We start from the raw sequence: 20,491 nt of genomic DNA on the forward strand, positions 1-20,491 counted from the left end.
GGGAAATCGCGCCCAAATTTTAGTTGTGTGGAGCCATGTGAGATGGGGGATGCTCTTCCGGGCAGCTGAAGCAAGGAAGTACAGGTAAATGTCACTCCAGCGTTAAAGCCTGTCGTCTCTCAGACACACTAAAATCCTTCTGGTTGCCGTTTCTGCGTTCGATGAGGAGGAACGGTCAGGCACAAGAGCTTTTTATTGGAATTTGCTTTCCACTGCAGCTGCCTGGACTCGTGCTGGAGTGTAAAAGCTCACTTATGCTCAGAGAGCGGGAAGGAACCTCTGTGACAGAGTGAGGGGGTTTGATAGGAAATGGGCGTCAGAGTGAGTGAGTAACAGGGAATGGGTTGCGTTAACCATCAGCCCCCATTTCCCTCCCAGGGCCAAAATCCGTGATTCACAGCAGCGACCTTGTGTCTAACAAGTTGGAGGCTCACAAGGGGATTGAGGAGTCATGAGGGAAGACCATAAAGGATGCAGGTCATTACCTGATCGCAGGCGTGTATTAAACGGAGTCACCTGGTGAGTCGTGTATTACATCTGCCACCACTATAGGAGACATATGTGCCTAATGACCCTCCAAAAAAACCTCATTCCCCCAAACCCGCTTTGCCTCGGTGTTTTAAATTCCCACTTTTTCACTCCTTACTTCCTTCACCAAGGAGGGTTTGTTTTTTGCCTCCTGTCACCCTCACACCTCCCTGTCTCGATCCTTTCCTGGGACACCGGGCCTATAGTTACATCGGACGAGCACATGTCGATTTTGTGACAAGCTATTTTACATATGCACGTACGTTAGATTTAAAAAATAACAATTCTAGTTGCAGATGCTCCCTGTTGTATTGGGGAATGCCAGGTGAGATGTAAATATCCAACAGCAGCCAGGCCATCGCAGCGCCCGTGGTCGCGATGGAGGCAAAGCTGCCATTTCTGCAGAAAGCTTGAATCATTTCACGCCATGAGAAAACTCATGTTTCTAGTGTCATTGCTAGTCAGGTTTTTCACAAATATTCCCAAACCAACCAACAGAAAAGATGAGCCTGAGCTCAAGAGTTTCAAGGAGGACTGAATTTAGACAATATTATTGGATGCAGATCTTTCAGGGAGGGAAGTAAAACTGCAGGAGCTGGGTAGTTTCTAGTCAAAAGCAGACGTTTCTTTGAGGTGGAAACACACCGGTTTCTGAGGGAGGCAGCTCTGGCTGCCTGCCGGAGACACCAGCCACCATGTTGGCTCTCTCTGCCACAGGCCCAGCCCACTGACCACCTCCTGGGCAGAACCTGATTTGTTCGCAAGGCTGAAGGAAAACCCCGGTTTTGTATCGAGGTCGGTTAAGAATCGAGCTGGAGGCTTTTAATCACGCCACAGCAATGCTCCCCGGCCTCACCGGGCACCGGACACAAGGCGGGAAGGGGGACCCGCGCACCCCCGGAACGGCAGGCTCTGGCAGCGGCGGGTTGGGGGGACGGCGATAGGGGAGCACCGTGAGGCGCTTCCGGCCGTCGCCGGAACCTTTGGTGGCGGTGGGGAGTACTTTTCGCGCTGGACCGCGGCCGCCTTTCAAGATGGCGGCGCGCGCGGGCCGCTGCCTATGGGGAGGTGAAGAGGCTTTGCTTGTTCTCTGTTTTTACCGCCGGGAAAGCGTGGGGTTTGACTCCTGGCTCTTTTCGTTCTCTAGCCGGCGACTTTTTCCTTGGTTGTGGGCCAGGGGGCGACCCTGAGGGACGGCGGGGGTGGCGGGGCCCCTGGCGGGAGGCCGCTGGGGAGGTGAGGGAGGCCGGGGCGCCTCTCTGAGGTGATGTTTGTTTTTCCCTCGCAGTACTGGCCCCACGCCGCGGGTGGGTCTTCCACGGCCTCGACCAGCGCCTCGCCGCCGCCCCCGCTTTGGTGAGCGCCGCGCCGCCTGCTCGGCTCTACGCTGCGGCCGCGAAGTGAGTGCGCCTCCTTCCATCCCAGGCGGCTCTCTTGGCCGTCGGGTGTCCTGGTGCCTGTAGAGGGGGAGTCTCTGATGTTTTCGATGTCTGCAGTGTTGCTGTAACGGCTGAGCTGGCCTTGGTGGCCTCCCGCAAGCGCCTGGAGAAAGCAGGTCTAAGCTGGGCTTGCAGGGAGTGTTTTCTCTTTCTTTTGTAATAATGAATGTAACGGTTATGGGGAAAGATTTACTTGATATTTTTGATGCGTGCTTTTGGAGGGCATGGCTGGATTATCGCTTAGGAGTATGAGCCTTAATACCAGCATGAAAGCTGGTGAGCTTACAGAATCTATTTCAAACAGTTCCTTTTCTTGCTTCAGGTTGCTTTCTGTTGCTTATTTTGTTGTCTCTTTAAGTCTAGTATTATGGTGTAAGTGGGAGAAGCAGAAATGACTGTGTAGTGGAGCGTGCTGTATAGCAAGTGTTCTTAAGTGTTGCAGTGTCTTTCACCGTAGTAGAGGAATGGAGTATGTAGGTATTAATTAATTTTTTTTCCTTGACTTGAGAGCCTTTGAAAATAGGAGAACAAGACTTGGGGTTAGTGTTTGTTAACTGCATGCAAAATGATACAGGAAAGGGAGGTGAAACATTTTTGAAAGGTGGGACTGCCATGATCGACTCTAAGAAGAAGAAAAGCCCTTCTGATTACCAGGAAGGCGTGTGGTACTTCCTTGGTTTAGGAGCATCTCGGGCACAATGCCCGCTACAGGCCCACGTGAAGGCAAGACCTGTAAAAGTTGGTGTGTTATCTTAAACTGGTTTGGCTTTGATACAGCAGCAGGTCATTAACTTGGTTTCCTGCTGCACAGTTGTGGCTGTGTTGTTTGAGGACCTTAATTGCCTCCAGAGCTTTTGATTTCTGTCTTGGCCATCTGAGACAAGTAATGGGATGAATTTAGTGATGTTTTTCACTTTTATGTAGAATCTTCCTTGTTAACTAATTGTTACCTAACGAGTGACACGTGACACTATCTACGTTTTTCTCTTGGAACATGTGCCAAACTCTTGAGCTGATGATCTAATGAGAGTTTTTTGATTTTCTTTAGAACTAGAAAAAAAGGTTCACAAAAGACCAAGCAGGAAGGAACAAAAAAGAAAGCAGTAACTAAGAGACGGCCGCTGATGACCAAGCCCGTGGATGATGTATACTTGACGTGGTATTATGAGCGGCCATCCTATGATGTGGAAGTGGCTGTGGGTATGCTCAAGAAATTCCAGGAGCTGGACTTCACTAACCCCAAACAGTACGTCTATATTAACGTATTCCTAGATATGGCACTACAGAAGAAGGTAGGTTGAAAGCGTGTACAAATTTTGATACTTTTTTCCTTCTTACATGGGAAGGCTGTGCTTTAAGTGCAGAGCCGTTGCTGCTGTTGGCATTCTTGGCTGCCTCTTGCAGCCTCTCTGTCAGAATAACGTGTGCTTTTGCAGGTGGCTTTGTGCCTTTATACATGTATAATTATTGAACATCCCTCATATTCCTGAGGTGAAGATAGCACCACTGTTTAGGATTTTGCAAACAGGCGATTATGTGACTAAAGTTCATGTCTAAACTGAGCTTTGCATCTGTTCGGGCTTTCCACTTGAAGATGTGTTACCAAAATTGTGTGTGTTTTGCTCTGGGATGTTTGTTACAAGGAGAATTGTCAAGACAAGCTTCTTCCCGCCCCTGTCCTTCACCTTCCAAAAAAAGTTTTGAATTTTTTTTTAAATAACATTCTTTGAAAGAGTGCTATCGCTTGTTTGCCTGTGACCTTTTTGATTTAAAGGTCTCTAGCCCAGTTTAGTCTTTTCCTAAAATTCCTTCTGCTTCCCCCATAAGCAGAAAACAAGCTATTTGAGAGTTGGTTTCTTTGCATGTGTAACTAAACATTCCTTTGCTGTACCAGGGGTCCCTCAGAGCTAGAAAATACTTCCGTGCTTAAAGAAATGCAGAGCTTTCGCTCCTGCTTTTGGAGGCTCTGTGGTATTTTTAAAACTTAATGAGACACGTGTTCCTTGCTGGTGGTTTGCATCAGCCATTGTATCAGAAACGTCTTTTAGATAAGCTGCAGCTACAGCACCTCTGTGTTTCTTATTGACTGCACCTGAACCTGGTGCATCCTGCTCCATCCAAGTCTGTCCTATGCTGGAGTTGCTGATCCCAGTCCCTTCGTCTTGGAAAAAATGCAGCATAACTCACTTATGTCTCATGAGTTTAGACGTGAGTACATACCAGGCATAAAAAAGCAGTCAAAACTTAGATATTGTGCTTGCTTGTTGTGGCTTCGGTGCAAGGAAAGCGTGGGTAGGATTGCTGTTCAGGGGAACAACTGCATGCAGTTGTGTACCTTACCATTACGTCACCATTTCTTTTGTTTGTTTTAATATTTTCCTTTCTTATTAGAAAAAAGTGGATCCATTTGCAAACACTGTTCTTCTTCCACATCGCTTCACAGATGAAACAAATAAAGTCTTGGTTTTCACAGAGGTGGGTAAGCCTGAATTACTCACTTCATACATCTATGTACCCGGCATGCTCTTACACCACAACTAATTCCCATGCAAGTACTATACCTCTTACTGAGAAGACCCTGCGAATTCTTTACACAACTCTCTAAGTCTGTCTAGGATTAGTCTTCAGCAGCGTCTTAATGTATTAACAAGCATCTGATGGGATTTCCTTCATCTTGCTAGGTTTAAGTATATATAGATTATCCTAGCGATGGACTTGAGGAGTAAGTGTCCGCATAGATGTGACTAAAGAAGAGATGATTAAAGGTCATATATAGAGTAAAACGTTTGTCACCTTTGTGTTAGGCAGGTGGTTTAGTGTAGCAGCCGTCTCCAGCCCTGTGCTCTGAAGCCTTAGCAGGCGGCGCAGATGAGAAGCGGGTGCTATTCAGAGTAACTTGTGCTGTACCAGGATGCCTTTGGGCGAGGAAGGGGAAGGAAATTCTCCAAAACCCTAAACAGCTTAGCAGCCCTCTGCCCCAAACCCTTCTGGATGGAAGTGTGGAGCTGTTCAGTTTATTCTTGTGAGGATAAGTTGATTCTGGCTTTGTGTCACGAATATCTGCTTGTATCAAAAGCTTGAGCCAAAGTTTTTACAGAACTGATGCCTTTTACTTTTCCGTATTTCAGGCTGTTAAAAGCACAACCTTGCAGTGGACAGACAAGGTTAACTTCTAAATGCTCTTTGAAGCCAAAGTTTAATAGCACTTTCAAAAGTTGAATAGCCTTATTTTACAGTGGGTTTTAGTAGCATGTTCTGTGCTTTTCTTTAAGCTCAGACTAAGACGTTGGCTCCATCCAGTGGTTGGTTTGTTGTAGTTTCTAGGGGATGAAGGGGAGAGAGAAAGGGCTCTTGATAGAGCTGCTCAGCAAATGGGATGGGCCTTTGTCCTTCTCCAGTACAAGTTGACTAAAGACTTGACTACTGCTTATTGGGACCTGGAATGAAGTAAAATTGCTGCTCCTATATTAAATCACTGGTAATTTTGGTCTTGGATTGCCTTGAACCGTTCTTTCCTCCTTAACCTGTGAATAGCCTGGTTTTATACCCAGTTTGTCCAAGATAAATCACCTATCCAGTGCTGTTGATATAGACTAATTAGCTACCAATTTTTTTCTCTCAACAGGATGAGCAAGAAGCTGAAATAGCTCGAGAGAATGGCGCTGCTGTTGTGGGAGGAGTTGAATTAGTCAAATGGGTATGTACTAGTTTTTTTTTTTTTAAGACTTATCTAAATATCCAAACTTAAACAGCGACTGAGGAGGAGGGAGCAAGCAAAGTCATGTGCCGCAAACTCTAGCTTGAAGTTAGCAGCCAATATAAAGAGTGAGATGGGTTTCTGTGCTCAGAGGTGCTTGTCGGTCAAGTTGCATACTGAGGTCATTTATTGTATTCCTAAATATACTTGATTGTTTTTATTGCAGATTTTGGAAGATGAAATCCAAGTGGACTTCTATGTAGCTGTTCCTGCAATAATGCCGAAGCTAATACCATTAAGGAACAAACTAAGACGAAAATACCCAAACACAAAAAGGAGTAAGAAGCCATTCTTTCTTACAAGTTTCAAGTACAGAACAGGATTTAACTCGAGGCAACACTGAAACTTCTTTGAGGGTTAGACTGTATGCGTCTGAACTGCTTGTTTTAGATAAGAGCAGTTTCAGGAATCTAAAACTGTGCTTTTCTCCTACACCAGGCAAATGTGGGACTAGGATCAAGATAAGATTGCCTACTAGTTGCCCCTATGCTTGTTAGTCCTGATGATCCATAATAGTATCGTGAAGCTACCCAGGAAAACAGAAACAACTTGAAAAAAACATATTCACTGAGACCATTGTGTAACTGTTGTGCAATTGTTTGGATCCCAGCTTCGTGACTGCTGCCTCTCCTTCTGCCTGTTAATCACTGCTCAGCAACAGTGTTATTTGTGCTTTTCCTTAGCACAACCTGCTCAGTCACCTGTGTGGTCTCTCCTTTTCCGTAATGCTGAAGACATTTCCTTTTCAGGTTTTCACAGCAACAAATATCAGTCTAAATATTTTTCTCCTCCCTTGCTGGCGTAATTGTTTTAGTTATGTGTCAGGGGTCTATTTCAAATAAGAAAAAAGAAAGGCTGTTTATCAGCCGTAGAGCCTGTGCCAGATGCATGAAGCTCTGAGTCTTGAACCCTATATCTTACTTCCCTGCCCCAGCTGTCTTAACGTTTCACAAGCTGTGGGTAGTGTTTTTAGGCTCCTAAACTTTTGAGAAAAACCTATTAACCTGTCCAGAACACTGCAACCGGAGATACTTTTTAGAACAAATGGAAGCTGTATTATGCCAGTATGAACGTACTTGGTTTGTGGCTTATCCAGGGCCCATTTCTCTTGGAGCCATTGAAACATACATGGGAGAAGTAATGCTTGTATGTGAAGCAATTGAGATAGGAAACAGCTCTCTTGTCTTGTGGGAATGGCTGGATCGGGCCAGTGGGTTCCAGGGTGCGTGTGACCTTGCTGTTATGTAGTTGTAGACGTAGTTTTCAAGGAAGACTTGGGACTTGTTCTACACCTAACTCAGTAGGTTTTGGTCTTCTAAGCTGCTTTAATTTCATTAGGTAACAAAGCTTTGTTTTATATATATGTAAACAGGTTCTTTATTTGAAGTGAAGCCTTGGTTACATTTCCTACTACGTTAGTATTCAATTCTGCTGATGAATGAGGAAGGAGGGAAGATAGAATTTCTGTAGTATGTGTGAGGACACTTGTCATCTTGTCCACGAAGCTTCATTTTTGATAGGACTTAAACTGCCTTAATTGCAAGATTGAATTCTCTCGTTACTCATATCACGCTTAGCCACGTTAATAAGCATTACTCAGACAACTTTTTTTTGCCGCCTTTTTTAAAAACTAGATTCCCTTGGCAGTGATATTCCCAAAATGGTGCAACTCTTCAGAGAAGGTCTTGAGTACGTGGTAGAAGATGAGAATGTAATCAAGACAAGAATAGCAAGAGTAAGTTGTACATAGAATTGGTAAGTTTTCTCTACTGACCAGAACTGGAGTTAGTTTTGAAAGAGGGGAAAAAACCCCTGCTTTTAATCTGTGTGTTCCCAAGGTTTTTAAGTGTTCTGTACCTAGCTTGTGGAGTAAAGGGAACTCTTAACTCTCTGTTGTGTGATGTCTTCAGCTGATGTGAGCCCTGTATGTTGTTCACATGTGGTCATAGAAGATGGCTCTGCCAAAACTGAGAGCAAGGCATACCTGATGCTCAGAAGTTAAGGATGCCAAGAATGGGACCTGTATTTGCCACTAGACTGGCGAGGAATTGTAATAATGAACAAAATAGGATGAGAAAGGTACTACTCCTATTAGTCTCCTTCTGAGCTGACATCTTAACGTAGCCTTCCCTTTCCTCCTGCCTTCCCCAGCACTCTACTGTGAGTCAAAGAAAGATTGGGTTTGTTTGGGTTTTTTAAGTAAGCAAGCTATGGGTTGTAAGACTATGGCCAATAGGCACAGGTGGATTCAAAAGTGTTTGCTTTAGCCTAATATTTAAAGACTCGTTTAACTTTCATAACTTCAGCCCTGGACTGGAGCAAAAAGCAAGAACTGTTTGCTGAAATAATTAATTTGTGCTTTGCTGACATACCCTTATATAGCCCAATTTCTTGTATCTTTTCTCTCTTATTTTAGGCCCTTAATAGGTTTTCCTTTAAAATTTTTCAAATTATTTATTTTCCCAGCTCCAAACTGTGCTTTTTGTTCTCATTGTGTTTTGTCTCTTTGTAATCCTGCCTGATTTAGTTTTCCTTTAACTGGTACTGGTACAGAAAGGAAGCGTACGAAGTATCTCACCCCTGAAGCTTTGCCTGGTGGTGTTAAAGATAAGCAAGTTCGTTAATTCTGGCTAGCTCCTCTGAGCTGTGCATGTGAATTTCAAGGACTTGCTTGTGTAGATGATACTTAAAACTGAGGTTCTTGGGACTCTTCTGCTAATGTGTGTTTTATATTACACTTCGATACAGGCAGGAAGTGTGTTCAGCTGTTTAATGGGCTGTGTGAAATAGCTCAAATCCATAGATCGCTCTTGGTTTCAAGGATATTGACTGTATTCTTCAACTTTTGCTTTGGACTTGAAATATTCTATACTGTAGATCAGCTGAAAAAATACCTACAAATTAAACTTACTTTTAAGTGTCTTCTTGGATAGTCAAGAAGAAAAGTCAGGTTTTTAATAAAGGTGAATGAAGAACTCTGATGTCATGACAGTGTTCAGTGCAATTGCAGCTGGTTCTGCATAGTGTAGTGTCCTGCAGCTGTGGGTAGAGTTTCTGAAGTTAAAACCACATCCTCTTACTGATGTAAGATGTTGGTGTTACAGATCACCTTAGGCTCTGTGTTTAGGCAGCTCAGCCCTGCGGTTTTGTGGCGCTTCAGAAGGTCTGGTGCAGCTGGAAGTGTCCCTCAGTACGAGTAAACAATAGGTTCTAGTGAATCCACTCCTAATCTTGGATCAGAAACGGTAGGACAAGGGTTTGCTTACAGAGTTGGTATGTGCTCAGCTAACATCAGTGACGTGGCAGAGGTGACGCTAACACCGCACATGCAGCCTGGCATGCTCTGTCATGCTGTTGTGTCTTGAGTTGTGTGCGCCGACGGGTGACTCAGTGGTGACGGCTGGTGTAAAATGCCTCCACCCTCTCCCGCTACTACTCTTTACCTGACCTAGTTTTCTTACTGTTTGTGCAGCACTGCTGGAAGGAAATTGAGTGCAGGCAAGGCTCTGGGAGGCTGTGAGAGACTTGAGCGGTTACGTGTATCTGCTCACTGCTAAATCCGGAGCTTTTTAAATCTTGACAGTGAGAAAATAATAATTTATGAATTACACAGAAGCATGAAGATCTGTTGCTGTATTCCAAATAGTAGCGTAGATGTTTCTGGGAGTCTGCCAAGCTGGCATTTCTCAGCTGTTTTCTCTTTAGTGCTGCTGTCTCATGTTGCCTGTTAGTTCAGTTATGGCCTGTGGCCTGATGTAACACTGCGCTCCCACGTAAGTCAGCAGCCTCAGTGGTGTTTTCTAAGTAGTAATTGAGATGTCTTTGAAAAGCCCAGAAGTTGGCAGCAGTTAAGTTTAATTAATAGATCCAAGGTAGTGAAACTGAGACAAGTTTCTGAGAGTTTTGGTCTACGTCTTGAGCCCTGACAGGCTGTCTATCACTATAAACTTTTTTCCCCAAGTTGGAGTTGTCTTTAGAAAAATCAGAGTCCAAATGTGACACCAGAAGAGAACTTCTAGTGTCTCCTCTTACCTGTGCAGAGAGCTTCCTGTGAAATGGGTCTTCTATGGAAAAGAGTAAGACTGTTTTAGGAGGTGAGACTTCAAGGTTTGTTCGGAAGGATGTATTTTCTGGGAAGGGACATGTCTACAGGAGCACTGTTTCATTCACAGACTTGGTACACCGAACATACAAGTGCATGGAAGTGAGAGTTAAGGCGGGGAACAGAAATGCCAGAGTCCACTAGAAGTAGCATCTACCTCCCTTGGCTGTTAATGGGGTTGAAGGCCCAGAGTGTCAGTGTCCCTTGGAAAAAGAGAAGAAAGAAAAAAAAAGACTACTGGATCTTTAGCTTTGCACTCCTTAAAGGAGGGAGGAAGAAATACCATAGTCGAGGAAGAGCTGTTCACTCTTGGCATTTTGAATGCCTGAGAGTTGAAATATGCTTATTGGGGGATGAAGGGAATAATGCAGTCGGTGTAGGTTGTAACAGTTGTCTGTTACCTGTTCGAGCGATTCCCTAGTCTCTAGCTCCATCTACGTGAGATATCACATGGAAAGGCTTGCCTGTCTGCAGTGCTATTCCTCAGTGATTGCAACTATTGACAATTCCAGGATGAGAGACATACTCAGCGTTATGTACCTCAGAGTTGAAGCTGTTGTGCAGGTCCTGAGGGTATGTGCTGGGCTGTACCTGAATAATGTCTTCCTAGTAGTCTTGTACTGGCAAAAGGCTTGAGTTAGGAACAAAACAGGACTAAGGATGTGGAAAAAGTTGTAGCGAGTTAAACTAGGAATAGGAAATAGCCCTTTACAACGGCCTCAGTAAGGGTATTTCTATGCCTACATTGTTTTTAGTTTCCTGTAGACTCTATGGGGCTACTACCTCAGAAATGCATCTACTGTGAGTGCCAGGATGAGAAAATGCTATCTGCAAGGTCCATCTTAGTATAGGCTCCTACACAGAACTCTGTTTTCTCCTTTATCCTGACCTTCTCGGGAAGAATCATAACTGAGCAGAAACCTATGAAAGCAAGGCAACACAAAACACGTCAGTACTCTTCTCTTATCGATACTGTCAATCCTCCAGATGTCTTTGCAAATGGTGCAGAAATGCTGTTCTGCCACATTTGTCAACTCTTCGCTGTTGGTTCAGAGGCTTTCCTCTTGTTCCTGAAAGCAGAGATGCGAGTTCCTGCCCCCACTGTGTAATGAAAGATGCTTGATGTTCCAGCACGATGGCCAAGTGGAGTTGCTGCGTTATGGTGCCGCAAAGCAAAATAAAACTTCTTGGGAGTAGCTCTAAACCTGGCATTTAAAATAGGCGTAGCTACCATTTTGTTTAGTGGCATTCAAAGACAAGTTCTTGGAGTTCCATAGAGTCAAGTGTTTTGTGTGGAAATCAAGAGAAAATCTGGTTACATTAGAATGATGCAGGAGTTGCATGTTGTTACGGGATGCTGGTCATGTTACCATTGATAATTGCGTGGCAGTTTCTCATGCTCCAGAAACGTCTCACTGTTGTGAAAAGGTAAAATGGGTGAAAAAGGTAAACGTCTTAATAGACAGCAGGAGGAGATGAATGGTACCTGCTTGGAAAGCAGAGCTATGAACTTGTGTCTGTTTCCATGAACTCATTTCTTGTTTTGCATTCAACTGAAATACAATTTTTATGGATAGTTGGAATTCTAAATCTTGCTCTTGAGGATGTCAGATGTGAAAATCTGGCCGTCTCTGGGTTTCCTGTTCTTCTTAGTTTCTCTCAAGAGCTGCATTAGGGGACTTGGAGTGGATTTCTGCCTCCTTCCCCTCCAATACCACACGTGTAAGACTAATTAAGATGCTCTGAGGACTGACTTAGCTTTCTGGTTGAATGGTCACCAGGCAGCCCAGGTCTATTAAATGCCATGAAATAAAGCCATAAAAATTCCAGTTCCGTGTTTGGAATGGATAGTTTTTAACATCTGCCTTGTCCTATAGCTCTTCAGAAAAGCTGGTCCCCGAGTTGTGAGTGAAGATGCTAAAACCCTTAATTTCCTGATTATTGCAGCCTTTATTTTAAGAGTTTTAAGTCCTCCTGACTTGGTGTTGGAAGCCCTCAGTTGAAGAAAAGATTGCAAGAAAAGTGGGTGGATCAGTGCTAATATATATTTTTCTGGCAACTTCAAAAAGGGGCAGGAGGGAAGAGCAAAAATAACTCTTTCATGGAACAGAGCATGGACTGATTTGCCTTGCTGTACTAGGCATTACTTTAGGAGTATATGTTATAGTCTATATTCTTAAACCTGCTTGCTGGAAGAACAGATCATGTGAGCGAGACAGAGGCTCAAGCTTTATACCTCTTCTAAATTTCTCGAGTGTGGTGTGAAATGACTGCCGTCCAAATTGAAAATGCCTATTTTGTTAGATGTATGTGCAAAAAACACGAAAAAGGCTGTCTGCCTTCCTCCAGGGAGAAGTGGGTAGATAAAACCAATGTGGTCACGGAGGTGAGTATTACAGGACTTTCACTGGGCACAGGAATAAGGGAAGTTGGGTGGACTGACTTGGAATTTAAACGGTGTCTTGTATTTCTTCTATGCAAACCATGCTGATGGGAAATGCTGTTGGAGCTTTCCTGTTGACTTATGGGTACTGTACCTGTTAAAAGTAGTTTCACTTCCCTTTAAATATTACTTTGTACTTCTAAATTGTATTTGATTAAACAGCTCTAAATATTATAGAGACTAAAATGTTAGTAGCTGAAAGGGTGAAGTACAGTTGCTTTGAATAGCAAAAACAGAGGATGAGTGCCATGAGGGCTTATTTTCTCGTGGACCCATGCCATGAGGGGTTATTTCACTTTTCCTGTTTCACTTAAATTGAAGCTGCACAAAGCTTCATAGAACTGGTGAATGAAGCAAGATGCTATGCCCATTTCATTCAACGCAACAGTAACATGTGCAGGCTGCTATCAACTCAGTGCTTTGGCTTTTTGGGGTGGGTTGGTTTGTTTGGAGGACCAGTCCTGGTAAACTATAGGTATATTTAGAGAAGGTACAAAGCAGTGGAAGTGCCATTTTTGGTTAGTCTGCATTAGCATGGCTTTCGATTTTTGTGTAGTACGTAGCAGAAGTCACTTGTTGGATTTGTGTGATAGCTGAGTCAATTGCAGATTGCAGTGGGTAGGAACGTTTGCATGCAAGTCAATGTATGATCTGAACCTAAGAGCTGTCAGCTTTGGGTTGTGTTTCTTTTTTTAGCTTAGGTAGTGAAACTTTTGTAGAACAGGCTATAAACTGAAGAAAATGATAGTAATGATAGTAATTGTCATCAAGAAACTTCATTATTGTTGACTATTAGCTTTACTTTCATTTCATTATTTTTTTGTTGCTCAGTCTTTTTTGAGGTATAGATGATACATACTGGATTTAACTTAATTTTATTTAAGTTTTCTTTCATTTGCTGGTTCCCAGACCATTAAGAATCTTATATAGTAATCATGCATGTCTCAAATCACACCTTTCCTGTCCTCAGGAACAGAATTTGTTGGTTTTTTGGTTTTTTTGCCTGTTGTGGTGTAGAAAATGAGTTTACCTCATTCTCTGTAACATTTGCACCTGCAGGACTTCTGTCTCACTCTTTTTGGAGGGCGGTCGTTCATGCTCTTGAACTTGAACATCTAAAATGCCAGGTTCCTTTCTGTACGTAACCTGCTTAATCCCGTGCGGCACGCACACCCCATACTGCGCCTACCACATAGAACAGCTTTGCCGTGCCTGCTTGTGGCTTCTCTTAGTGGCTAGTTTCTAGCTTTTTTTTCCTGCCCTCTGATTCTTCAAGCATTGACTTAAATAGCTGGCAAGGTTCTTGTTCCGCAGAGTATTAATGGTTTTGTGTTAATCATATCTTCTACCGAGTGTTCCTGCTCTGCCACGGCTGCCATTCCCTACATGCGTGTTACATTCAAGCTGCATGGTAGTTAAGTCTGCAGTACAGTTTCACTGCTCTGAATGATCTCTTAATATGATTCTCTAAATACAGTTTAGAAAAGCAGTTCCGTGGCTAAAGCGAGTGTTTTAATAGAGGGCATCTCTTCATTCATTTGCATACTTAGCCAACAAATAGCCGACTGGCTCTTCTGCGTATTCAGTTGCAATGTTCTTAAAATATGCTAGAAGATCAGAGTCTTTGAGACTTCAGGAATCAAGTTTCAAACGTGATCTGCTTTTGGTGAAACTTCGGCGATGCTGAATACTAATAGGCAATTTCCCACTAGGCAGCGGGGTTAGTGGGAGGCCCTTTTAAAGACCAATAGGAACATGTTTCTTATTGGTTCCTTTTTTTCAATAACTCCCCTGAACCTTTTTGCAGCACCTTGTGCTGCTCTAGAGATAAGTGTCCTAAACTTTAAACAGTGATGATAGGTAATAATTTCCATGTTTTGACTGTAGTATACACTGTCATTTCCTAAGGTACTTGGGTTAGGTTGTATTTCTACAAAGTAGAATAGAAATTGATTTATAGTTGCTCCCTCTGCAGGCGTGGTTGTTATTTAGGAAGGCTCAGGACTTGAAGATACTTAATTCTCACTTCAATCGAGCTGAACAAATAGCTTGCACAGCCTTCAAGATCTACTCCAAGGTACTTTTGTCAGTTTGGCAGAGGTTTGAACTAAATTAAATATTGAAGTGCTGATGCACAGCGATTGTGTATACACAGAGTTCTACTGTGGAATACATATTTGGAAGCTGGAATATTGATTTGGATGTGGAAGGTATTTTGAAATACTTGGAAGCTTCTGAGCGTTACGTGTCTTGGTTATGGAGCTGTCGGCATCTCAAGTAAATTCTGGTTCATGATCTCTTGGGATGTGTCACGCTGTCTGACTGAATGCAAGTCGCTCTGTCATATTTTCCTGTCTTAACAAATACAGAATATTAACTAACGTCTTCCTATTTTGAGATGGGTCTTGTCTCGTTATGTGTGGTACTTCTACATCTTTATAAGAAGTTGTAACGTGTTTAGAGCAACTTGCAAATTTTGTCCCTTATGGATGATTCTAGACTGTTGCAGACGGTGAGTGCCAAGTAGCTCACTGAAATTGTACAGCTGAAGGTTTGCTTAAGACCTGAGCTAGTGTCAGGTTTGGAAGCAAATGCTTTCTTTGAAGTCTGGTTTCTAATTAGTTCTTAACAATGAATTTTTGTGTTTCAATGGTTCTGAGTATTCCTTTATTTTTAATTTGGTACAGTGAGTCTGTCAGCGAACTGCAATGCTCAGCGTTAACAAACAGATTTTTATTACTGCTGATTTATGAATGATTAAGCACATTGCAATCAGCATAACAATTATGAAGACCAATGTTTTCTGGCCCATGTAACAGAGGAGCAGGATTTGGATTTTAAGGCTGCCAGAAGAGCATAAAGAGACATTAATGGACCAGATTTGGGAGGAGAGTAGTCAAGTGTAACAGTATTTCTGTTGCAAAGTAATGCATATGTTTGCAGATAAGTGAGATACTAATTAAATCTGCTCACGCTGCACTGGGAGGTGGCTGAGAGGAAGAGGAAACTCAGTGATGCCTGGATGCTCCCCTGAAACGGAGTTAATATTGTGAGAATAAATGCTGTTTTCTTCTTAATTGCGTAGCTGGAACATCTAGGAAAAAAAGTTCATTGTTTCCATCTGGATAAAGATAAGTGGATGATACGGGTGAGACCAGATGGCAAATTAAATAAAGCCTAGTGGGGCATTATAGCACCCGAACATTATGTCTGAGAAGTAAATGTTAAGTTCTTCAGGAGCTGAGAGAGACTTTGGTCCTGGCTTTGATCTGAGGGTGTTCAGCTTGGCATGTTTCTTGATCACGAGTTGCACGTTCTTGAAGAGAGTCCAGGTGAGATGAATAGCAATCGTAGTTTAAGGTGATTGGTGTACAAGGGAATATGGAGGGGTTTTTTTTGGCTACAGTGTTGGTTCACTTCCAAGTGTCTGATTGGTCCAGTGAGGATCATGTATGTGTCTAAAGTGAGGTGCGCTCGTGTGCTCCGTTAGAGCAGGACGTTGGGTAGAATGAGGCCACGGGTTTTGTTGGAAGGTCAAAAATGCCACGGATGGGAACCTGGGTGTGTAAAACGGGTAGTTACAGAACTGGCGTATGTACTCATACATCAGTACTTCCATATACTTCATGTGAAAAATAGAAAATCCATGTAATATGTTAAAATGGGAAAGAAATTTAATTTTTATATTATTCATTTGGTTTTGTTAAAGTTCTTAATGCATTCAGTTTTAGATGCTTGTTTCCTGAGTTGATCTGTTGTGTGGTCTTTGACAGCTGCTCCTTGGAGCTTCTTCCCTCAAATGCTTCATTTTAATACGATTTTTGTGAAAACCCTTGCCTATGATAATGATTTTTAAGACTTTCCCTCTTCAAGGCTACATGTTGTTAGAACCATGGAAATTTAATGTCATGAGTAGAAATATGGAGAATAATGAGCGTATAACCATGTATAAAATACTTTTTTCTCTGAGTCGTTTAGATGAGGCTGTTAATGGGATTAGTAACTCCTTAACAGGGAGCACAGAGAAACCAAGTCTATCCAAATGTAGAACAAACCCGTACCCAGTGCTTTCCGATTTATTAATCTAGGCTTGAAGTATCACCATGGCTAACTTTGCATTATCCTTTTTCAGCTGGATATGCCTACTGAGCAGATTATTGCCAATCTAAAAACAGTTATCCATGATATCTGCACATTCAAGCCATCGACTTACGGTAAGCAGCTGTTCTTCTAATGTAGTAGTTGAAGTTACACCAAACAAGATGAAGAAATGAGTGTTCTCCACCGGGTTGTCATTAAATGATCGTGCTGTTTTGTCTGCCTTGGGACAGGAGGAGGGAGCTTTAGGCAGCTCGGTAAACCAAGACCTAAGAAATTGACAGCCTGTAAGGCCATGAATAGCGTCTGCTCTTATTGGTGTGAACTTCTAACTGCCCCATGGCACTGCACAAATCTCTGTGTGAGGAGAGGAGCGAGATGTTGTACAAGACAAAGTTTGCGGGCTTGATGCTTAAAGAGATTAAAGCCAAACAAGGAAATCCTTATGAGCTGTGGAGGTCTTTGGCACCTGCGTGCATTGGTTTTACCTCGCTGATGTGACCCTCTTCAGGCTCAGTGCAAAGAATATGAACCTGGAATCCACTGGCAGTTAAAATCTATGCTTCCGTTAACAAGTAGTGTGGTTAGCTACCCTGTGTGAAGGTATACCACCTTTTAATTTTTCTTTTACCAAGATATTTTTAAAATTGATGCTGCTTCAGGGGAGAAGCTGTTAATCCTCTGGGATTTTTTAATGCCTCAGCAAAAGGATCAGATAACAATGGAGTAAAGGTGTGAATTCTATGTGTTGTTCCTGTGGGTTCTGCTCACTGTTCTGAGCAAAGAATGTGAACAGCTAACATGGTATCTGCTCTTTGTGTTAATGAAGCAGACGTTAAACAAATGTCATCTCCTTAGCTGGCATGAAAATAACTATTTATGAACATAACTTCATGGAAGAATGGCCTTGTTTAAGTTAAGAAAATAACTTTTTAAGTTAATAATGGCTTAACGTCTGGGAAAAAGAATCATTTTGCATCTCTTACAGTGGTGCTGTTACTGTTAACTGCTGTACAGAGAACAGACCACGAAAAGCCAAATCTGCATGCCTTCAGAAGCATTTCAGCCCAAATAAAAAGTATAAGGGGTTGGTTGACTTGAAATATGAGTAAATAGAAGCAGAAAGTGGTGGTATTCTTGTCCTTAATGAGTTTGTATGTGAACTACAGCAACCTAACTAAGTAAGGGTAAGCTTTTCTGCTCTTAGCAGCATTTGTACTGATCTTGGAGTATCAAGCTTGATTCTTGTGGTGGGTCTCTTACTGGATTGATTAAATATGTTATTTATAGGAAGCAAACTTGATAATTAACACATCTTTACAGAAATGGAGTCTAGATACATGTGCTGACTGTCAGGCACTTAAACCAACCTGTTAACTTAGACCAACTAGATATAGGGTCTTTAGTTCCTTTCAGACTTCCCATATGTAATAGCATGTCTTCGTGTAGCTATGTTAACACTAAAATGGCATTCCTCTGTGAGTCACTTGATCTAATGCAAGACTGAAAATACCATCAGGCAAATGTTCTCAGAGTATAGTGTCGATCTAGTTAATCTTCCATAAAGAAATCTGACTGGTTTTTGTAGTTCTTGTCAGAAGGTTACCTCAGCATTTCATGAGAGGATCCTGGATTAGGAAAGGTTTCTTTTTGTGCGTAGTCATGTGTGAATATTTGGGTGATGAACAAACTTCCCACCTGTATGTGTCTTGCCAATCAGGCCCACTTCCCAAAGTGAGTTCACCTATATTTCATCTTTTGGAGGAGTAGGGGTGTGAGTGGGTGTGTGTGTGAAGCTTTATTTGTATGTTCTAAGGCCCAGGGACACCAGTTATGCCAATGGCTGGTGAGGTCCCAAGGAAGTAAGGTGGCCGTCAAGTTAGTACCTTTTATGGCACCAGAGTGTGAATTGCATTTTGAACCCGAAACACCCAGGTAGATGTTAAACTATGTGTACTGAGGCGATGTGTCTACATGTGTCATTCCGATTGTGGTCATGTGCTTGGCATAGTGTGGATTAGTACTGAGATAAATCAGCCTGGAGGCGTGGTGAGTGGCAGAGTGACTCAATTGGGGGTGTTCTTTGTTTTCTAGGTCCTCTTGTGCAGAAGTTGGTTATTAGATCTTCAACCAGTGAAGGTTTGCTATTGAAGCTTGATGGACTTCTACCTCAGGTGGAGAAAGAAGAAGGAGAAAAAAATGCAGATGATGATGATGAAGGAAAAAATGCCCAAGAATCTGTTAGTACCTGATGTCTTGTAGATCTGATGGTCAAGCCTGGAAAGCAAAGAGTGTAATTCAAATTGTCTTTTATGGAAAGAAAATAATAAATCTAACTTGTGAATTTCATTTGTAAAGTCTGTGTAACTAGAGACATTGTCTCAAACGGGCGTTTGTTATTTAAATCCCTTCTGTTGGTAGCTGAAATCACCCTAGTTCGTGTGTGTTTTTCTTTGCACGTAATAGTTCTTACTTTAATAAAAGCATTTCTGTAACCTCTGCTGCGGTGCTGCCCGGTTTCCACAGTTGCAGCTGAAAGGCCAGCACATGTTACATCCGTAATGCTGGGCTCTTTACTCTTTTGAAACCGCAGAATGTGCAGTGCTTTTGTTGTCTTGACTCAGTCCCCTACGGAGCGACTAGTGCAGTTACTTGTGGAAAGCTGCTGTGTATCTCGCCAATGAAGGAAACTAGTTTTTGTTTTCCGTGCTGTTCTGTGAAGTCAGGCTGGTGTTCCTTTTAGGTTGGTGGGAGGAACGCCTGCATGATGCTTGCGAAGTCTCACTTGGTTTTCATTTAATCTGCATATGTAGATACTGGAGGGATATACAAAGGATTACTTTGAGCCTCTGAATGCAGTTTTGTCTCTGACAAATGGTAGTTGGTGAGGTTTTTCTAAGGAGAACTTGGATGTGTTTCGTGGGAGGTGTGATCGTGCACCTTCCAAACAATGCTATTGCATCTATGCATAACTGGTAAGATACCCCTCAGAGAAACCAGTCAGTTAGTGGTTTGTTTGCGCTATCTTGGAAAGAATTATGCTTAAAATGTTTTTTTGGGGAAACCTGACTGAAGCTACCAAGTTTAAGTCTCACTTTCTTGTTGGTTTTCTGTCGTAGAGGTTCTTGATGGGCTTGTGAAGAACCACTTGGGATAAGTGCATAGGTTTGGGGCAGTGGGGGCGGCTTCACAACCAGCAGCAGTAGAGCTCTTTTCCATCCAGGTGACTCTGAGGAAGACTCCTCTGCTATGCTTCGTGAGGAGATTATTTTTTGCCTAAAAATGCTGACGGGTGCTGTATGTGGATTTCATGTGTTATTGTCTGGACACGAAGAGCGCATACATAATGGGAGCAGTGAATAGCCAGGAGCTGTAGGGCTGTGGTTCTGTGCTAGGTTAGTCACCTTGGAGGTGGACTATGCTCTGTAGACCTGGCTGGGAGACCCATGTATTCTAGTGGCTGGCTGGAGGCTCCCCATCCCTTCTGCCAGTGTATGGAGGGGGGAAAGAAGGGTTGTGGGGGTCACCTTTGGTTATCTATGTACTTAACTTTGTTCCTCAGACTCTTAGTAGCTATGCCTGCTGCTTAGATTTGGCAGAAAATCTTGAAAATGAAAGCACTTAAATTGAAATGGAAGTCTTTCTTAGCAATAGCACAGTTTTACCGAAGTGATTGATTCCCAATAAATGAGCTGAAGCCTTGCTGGGGTTCGAGCTCTTAAGCACATCAGAAGGCTCAACTTGGTGATGGGTCTATTTTTTGTACAGTTAGCTTTGTACAGTTCTCTGGGGCTGGTTGGTGTGGGCCAAACGGGTTAAAACCAAAACACCAACCATTTTTTGCAACAGCCAGTTTTGAGTGTGCTTGTAATGTAGTTTTACCGTCCTGCCTGATCTAATGCAGTCTGTGGCAACAGCTGTAACTTCTTATTTTGCTTACCTTGTTTTCCTTTGGCTAAGTTCTTAAATAGAAACCAGAGACCATAAATATCCGTCGAACTTTTACCCGGCTGTTTAAAAATAGGTGTGTTATGCTTTGCAGAATGTCTTTCCCAGTTTTTTTACCCACATAGATTCCAGCAGGTGGCATTCTTGTTCCCCTCTGTAGGGTGTCATGAAAAGAG

The 20,491-nt window shown here is 42.7% G+C and overlaps 1 protein-coding gene across 1 annotated transcript; it reads left to right on the forward strand.

Moving 5' to 3' along the window:
- The first annotated feature begins 1,491 nt into the window (after positions 1-1,491).
- On the forward strand, positions 1,492-18,716 carry MRPL1 (mitochondrial ribosomal protein L1). The gene is made up of 9 exons (XM_075090040.1): positions 1,492-1,596; positions 1,817-1,928; positions 3,016-3,259; positions 4,359-4,442; positions 5,593-5,664; positions 5,891-6,002; positions 7,359-7,459; positions 16,402-16,483; positions 18,462-18,716. Exons 1-9 carry the CDS (start codon positions 1,563-1,565, stop codon positions 18,617-18,619), a joined length of 999 nt encoding a protein of 332 aa, XP_074946141.1. The 5' UTR covers positions 1,492-1,562; the 3' UTR covers positions 18,620-18,716.
- Positions 18,717-20,491: the final 1,775 nt, after the last annotated feature.

Source organism: Phalacrocorax aristotelis, chromosome 4 (assembly GCF_949628215.1).
Source record: "Phalacrocorax aristotelis chromosome 4, bGulAri2.1, whole genome shotgun sequence".
NCBI classification, from domain to species: domain Eukaryota; kingdom Metazoa; phylum Chordata; class Aves; order Suliformes; family Phalacrocoracidae; genus Phalacrocorax; species Phalacrocorax aristotelis.

Bases quoted from the DNA above. Each gene is read 5' to 3' on its own strand.
- MRPL1 (XM_075090040.1), top strand. From the start codon at position 1,563: ATGGCGGCGCGCGCGGGCCGCTGCCTATGGGGAG. The intron at 1,597-1,816 runs GTGAAGAGGCTT...TTTCCCTCGCAG, and splicing joins GGGCCGCTGCCTATGGGGAG to TACTGGCCCCACGCCGCGGG. The intron at 3,260-4,358 runs GTAGGTTGAAAG...CTTTCTTATTAG, and splicing joins ATATGGCACTACAGAAGAAG to AAAAAAGTGGATCCATTTGC.